This window comes from Calidris pugnax, unplaced genomic scaffold (assembly GCF_001431845.1).
Source record: "Calidris pugnax isolate Ruff unplaced genomic scaffold, ASM143184v1 scaffold24, whole genome shotgun sequence".
Lineage (NCBI taxonomy): Eukaryota > Metazoa > Chordata > Aves > Charadriiformes > Scolopacidae > Calidris > Calidris pugnax.
This window is the reverse complement of record NW_015090922.1, coordinates 7,196,106-7,202,105: the sequence shown is the minus strand read 5'-3', so window position 1 is coordinate 7,202,105 and position 6,000 is coordinate 7,196,106. Positions and strand designations below refer to the sequence as shown.

General features: G+C 36.6%; 2 protein-coding genes across 2 annotated transcripts in view; one reads left to right on the top strand and one right to left on the bottom strand.

Annotated features, from left to right (window-relative positions):
- The window catches only part of PPP2R5A (protein phosphatase 2 regulatory subunit B', alpha), a 48,539-nt gene that overhangs the window by 33,953 nt on the left and 8,586 nt on the right, over positions 1 to 6,000 (top strand). Inside the window, exons 5-8 of the mRNA XM_014950632.1 lie at positions 1,045 to 1,175; positions 1,385 to 1,444; positions 2,671 to 2,779; positions 5,196 to 5,249. Coding sequence (XP_014806118.1) covers positions 1,045 to 1,175; positions 1,385 to 1,444; positions 2,671 to 2,779; positions 5,196 to 5,249 — 354 coding nt within the window. The remainder of the gene's footprint in view (positions 1 to 1,044; positions 1,176 to 1,384; positions 1,445 to 2,670; positions 2,780 to 5,195; positions 5,250 to 6,000) is intronic.
- Positions 5,298 to 6,000, bottom strand: part of TMEM206 (transmembrane protein 206) — a 33,964-nt gene continuing 33,261 nt past the window's right edge. The window contains exon 9 of the transcript XR_001412982.1: positions 5,298 to 5,878. The gene's annotated coding sequence lies outside the window, so the exon portion shown is untranslated. The remainder of the gene's footprint in view (positions 5,879 to 6,000) is intronic.

Genomic DNA, 6,000 nt, shown 5'->3' with positions numbered 1-6,000 from the left:
GGGGGGGGGGGGGAGGGGAGGGAAGCTAAAATAATGGTCTGGAATGGGATTGGAATATCTTTTGATGTCTTCAAGTGAGTATGGTCTTTTTTGTATCCTTGGAAAATTTTCTACAAGAAAAAATGTGTGGAAAATCTTTCTAGCTTATTGTATTACTGAGTCTGTGTTAGCAGAGAATCAGTTCATAATTGCATATATTATGTTTATTTTATACACCACTCCCCTTCCCCCCCCATTTAATCATTAACTGTGAAATTTCTTATATAGGAACAAACCCAAACGTGTTCATCACTTGAAATATATGAGGAAAATGAGGGTTGGGGAGTGTGAAAGGTGTGTTTAAAAAAAAAAGGTGGGGCTGGGGACAGGGAATATTCATAGTTGATTTGGAGAGAAATGAACCACCTTCTACTTCCAGTGACTTCTTTTTTTCTTCCCCTGTCCCCAACGGCTCATTTTTAATGCATTATCATTCTGTTAAATGCATCTCTCCCCCTGAGGAAATGTGCATGAGTCTTATAATCCACTTCTCCCCCTGAGGAAATGTGCATGAGTCTTATCATCCACTTATTCTGCAAAATGATTCTGCAGAGAATTGCGCTTTTGCTTAACCTTCAAGATACAAGTAGCTTTTTGAGATGAGTAGTACAGGATTTTAATTAAGAAATTTTAAATAACTGACACAAATTTGATTTGTTCTGATTTCTTAAAGACCAAGTGTAAACCACTTACCTGAGGTTTGGTAGTCTCATTCTTACAGTTTCATTTTTATTTTGACAGTGTAACAGTTGTTGGAATAGCTTTGATATCCATTGTAGACAGACTTTTGAAGGGAATAATTTATTTTTTTTAAAGGAAAAAACCCAGCTTTATTAAAATCTAATCTTGCAAATATAATATTGACATCCATACAAATTTTTCTGTTAAACTGATTCTAATTTTTCTAATATAAACTTGTAAATTAAAGCTAAAACTCAAATCAGTTAGTAATGTAACAAAAGTTAAGTCTTTCAAAACTAACACATTTCAATTTAATTTTTAAAGTTGTTGGAGCTCTTTGATAGTGAAGACCCGCGAGAACGTGATTTCCTAAAGACAGTTCTTCATCGAATTTATGGGAAGTTTCTTGGTTTAAGAGCATTCATCAGGAAACAGATTAACAACATTTTCCTCAGGTATGCTGTCCATAGATGTGTGTGACTAGGTTGAGGAATATTTTATCTTGCCGTCGTGGTCTGGGTCTGCAGTGATTAATTCTTGAAATAAAAGACCTGGGTTTGGTCTGTGATCTGGCTTTCCAATATTTGAAGCTTATTAAAGGTTATTTCTTTGGAATCTCTGATCCTTTGTTTTGATTTTTCATGGCTGTCTTTTTTTGTAACAGGTTTATATATGAAACGGAGCACTTCAATGGTGTTGCTGAACTTCTTGAGATATTAGGAAGGTAAGTTTGATCTGACAGAAAAAAATATAAAATGTTATTGTGGGTGTTTGCTTTAGCTTTCTTGCTTTGGGAACAGAGGGGGGGAAAGAGAATTATTACAGTAAGGAGTGATGAAGCACAGTCACTGATATAATCTAATACTGTCTGGGTTACCATGTGAATATCAAATTAGGATATAGAGTATAAATTATTCTTTTTTTGGTGCAAGTTTTAAAGATGACTGGCAAAATATTTCTCAAGGGCCCTTGTTTATTAGGAATATCTCCTCTTGTTTCTCTTACATCTGATAGATGACTTGTTCTTTGATTCAGAAAATGAACGTTAACTTTTGCCCTCATGCTGAAGGAAATGCTTTAATCTTCAGCAGGCTGGGTTTTTTTGAATTCTATTCAAGAAAACCTTTTAAGTGCTAGGGTTTTTTAGTTATCTTTTTTGACATTATTTCACTAATTTAATTTTTAACTTTGAACTTTTATGTGGTAGTACTTTACTGTTTTTCCAAAGCTGTCACATATTTTTCACAGTAGAAAATTTTATAAATATTACTGGTCTGACTGAAAATCCAAACATTGTGAAACTACTGTGGAACAAATTTTCATGAAAATCAAGTGAAAGTGACACTGCTATTTTCTCAAATTTATCTAAAATGTAGCGGAAAGAGGGGGTAAAACCCAACCTCTTCCTGAAGTGCTTTTGTCTGTTCTACAACTCATCAAGTCATTACTAATTGATGAGACAACTTTTAAACTTCGTTTTTGGAGGGAACAGTTGTTTAACAATCTCAAAACAAATGTTCAAACTGCACTGTTAATATAGTTCAAAATTTTATGCCATCTATTTTATTATTTTCCTCTGCAAGTTGCTAGTGATTGTGGGTGAAATGGATCAGCTTCGTGATGCATCTGTCTGAGCTTTACAACTAGACAGCAAGACTTACTGTGGTTGATTTTACTTAAAGGAGGTCACAATAAAAATAATTCAAGCTTGTCTAATGAGTATTATTTGATTCTAATATGGTTCTCTGGTATTCCTGCCAAGAGTTTAAACTTGCACAATACCAGTACTTTAACGGTTGCACATGTGTACAACTATTCTATGGGTTCAAAATAGTCAGGTTTAGAAATTGAATCAGGAATGGAGTATCTCTTGACTTTACAGAAAATCTTGACTTGCTAGGAAAAAATTACTTTTTAATAAAAATAAATCCTGCTTATTCATGTTTTCAGTATTATCAATGGTTTTGCACTGCCACTGAAAGCAGAACACAAACAGTTCCTTATGAAAGTTCTGATTCCCATGCATACTGCAAAGGGATTAGCTTTGTTTCATGCACAGGTAAGCTTTTGCCTATTTTTAAGAGTGGTGGGGTTTTTCGTATTTGTATTTGAAACTAATGAAAAATTTAAAGCACTATGTGTTATAATATCAATATTCCAAAATATTTGCAAATTCAAAAAGATCTATAAGATCTTATGTCTACATGTTACTTTTGAGATCATATTTAGCATATATTAAAAGTGAAGGACTATAACAGCGAGTCAAAGTTATGTCAATTGCAGTGGGAAGCTTTTTTGCTTGCTAGTCGTGTCACACTTTAAGCTTCATTTAATCCCAGGACCTTGCTCTGTTATCACTTCCTTTATGTAACCTAAATGCTGTGTATAAAGGGACCTTGAGTATGGCCAGGTACTTATTTCAGAAGTGCTTTTTTGTATTTCTAAAACCATTCCAATGATGGAGAGGGGAAGAGAGTGTTGGATATAAATGGCAGAAATGTATAGCAGCTCTCTGGATCAGCTAGAAATTATGTAGATCCATGACACGCTGTCAGAACGCTTTAGTTCTTCGTTTGACTTCCATTCTTATCCTTTGCACAGACGTTTAGCATTTTATTTGAGGAATAATGTATATCCTTTCCAGACATACAGCACTTGAGTACTAAATACATTTGATGCAAACTTGCCAGTAATTCTGCTGTTGGTAATTAAAACCTTGCTTTAACTTCATCAGCTCACTAATACAGCTCCTTATAGACAAAAGATACAAGGGAATGAGCTTCTAATTAAAGTGAAGTCATTATGACTATGTAGCCTACAAACAGGATCAAGTCAAGAGCTCAGTTAATTCCTAATTCTCATATGAAGTTCTGATTTCATTAAATCACTTACCGCTATGCAATAGCGGCTGCACAGAATGAGTCAGTGACATGAAAGGGGCCACTCTCTTCCCAAAGGTACTCTCACTGGCAGACCAGACCAGCGAGCTGGCCTTTCTTCTACCCTACATTTAATCTGGTTCATTGCTATGTGAAAAGGTCCTGTTAATTCAGCTGCACCGTGTACCTGGAGGTAGCACTTGGTTTGGTGACCAGGCTGCTCGTCGTTCCCTTCGTAAACCCCAGGTGCCACGTGCAGCGTCAGCCCCGTTTCTGGCTGTGTACCTACTGTCCTCAAGGTATAAACCAGCATTAAATCCTCTTTGCTGCCAGGAGTGGCCTGCTTCCTTTGCTGCTGCTACAGAACAAGTTTAGGCTACCCTTAAAAGCTAAAGGCTCAAAGCTGAAGTAACTTTTGAGTCTTTGTGTCTTTGAACAATAAAGCATTACTCTATGACATACATAATGGGATTTTATGAGATTAATGTGTGACATTCATTATTTTTATAATCTATGCATATGCGTCCTTAGCCTAAGGGTAAAAGAAATAAATTAGGCATGTTGTAATTACCGCATTGTAACTATCTGCTTTGGGATAACAGATTAAAAAAAAAAAAAGTAATGCTTGAATTCAAGCATCCCAAGTATTGAAATGTATGTGCTTTGCATGTAAGTGATTTTTTTTTGTCTTTCCTTTGTATTGTGAGATGAAAATAGTGTGACTTCTTAAAATCAATCTTAATGGAATCTATGATTGCAACTGCTTTAGTTGTATGGTTATTGTATGGTTTCTGTACTGGGCAGAGGTGTGCTAGTTTAGTTACTTACCAATGTGCTAAGTAATTAAACAATAAGTCATTATATAACACCCAATATCAACTTTGGCCTGCGAAGACCCCTGGACAGAAATTGCTGGAGGCTGGGAGAGCATGTGGGTGGCTTCATCACCTTATGCTTCCCCCACTCCATGCGCTCTTCCACGGGCATTTGTCGTTGGGCACTGCCAGGGACAGGGTGCTCAGCTGGGGAGATGCTGCCCGGGCTCTTGTGGCCACGTAGTATGTGAAAGTTCTTTCACCTGTAATCTTACTGCTGGGTGTTGTGTGCTGTAGATGTCTAGCACTTGGGCAACATCTCCTCAATCTTGTATTAAAAAAATTTTATTTTTTTTTTTGGACTGAAAGTATCACCTTTTTTACCCCAGTGTAGATGTTTGAAAATGATAGCTTTGTAATTTTAATACAGGAATGGATGTTGAGAAAAATCTGTCTGGATGCTGGATCTGAGTTAGGGAAATACCTGTCAAGCTTAAAAATAATTTTCTTCTAGGATGAAAAAAGATTTTTGGTATGCAGGAAGTTTTTGTAAGATAGAGCAGGCCTCTATATCTTGCTGCTTTAATTGCTGTTTTGTTTAGTTTGGAAGAATTTTAAATGGCTGTGTAGGGGTGTTTTGGGTTGGGTCGTTCATCCGTCTGTGTCTGTTCATCCCTCCCCTGATCTGAAGTGCTTCCATTACAAGTTGTGATGTTTAGTTAAGCTGCAATGTCTAAACACTGTCTGTTTAACCTAAATAATCATACGACTTACATTCTAGCTCGCCTATTGTGTTGTACAGTTCCTGGAGAAGGATACAACTTTAACAGAGCCTGTAAGTGTTTTTCAGTTGAATGCTTTTCTATTTTTAATTTCAACTAAATATTTAAGTGTAGCTTGTTAGAATTGTAGAGAAGTGCTATCTGTGCTATTTTGATGAATGGTCCATAGGCATTTTATATTTTTTTAAATTATTTTTATTTTATTATAACTAGGACAGTTAAGAAAATTCTGGGCTTGAAAGTGCAGTTATCTCTAACCTGTGACCAAGAGAAAGCACACATTTAAATAAAAGTTTGAACCATTGATATCATTGCAAACTGCCTCATATGAGAAAGCATCTAACAGCTGTATTCCCTCCTGATAAGAACTAGAACTTCTATGTTTTTGGAGCTGATGGCTTGTGCCTAGACACTGCATAAAGCTGAAATATGTCAGGGAATAAACATTCCCAAAATAAAAGTTGGAAAGAATAACAGCACTTTATTTAGACAGAAAGAGCTCTGAAATTCCAAATGTGATGTTTCTGTTCTGTCTCTTCAGTTCCTGGGGTGCCTCTTGGCCGTTATAATACAGGTGCTTCAGGCATCAGTGGCTTTTGCCAGACTGACTCTCCCGTGATCCATATTGACAGCTCAGCTAAAAAGGGGTTTGCAGGGCTTCGTGCGAGGGCTTTGGCAAGGCCTGTGAAGAAGAACGTAGGCTCAGGGCAGTGCAGCAGCTCATGGGGACACAGGCTGATGCCAGACCAGATGACCAGATAGAACAGAAACTGGTTTTAGTTGGACAATTGGAAATCTTTCTGT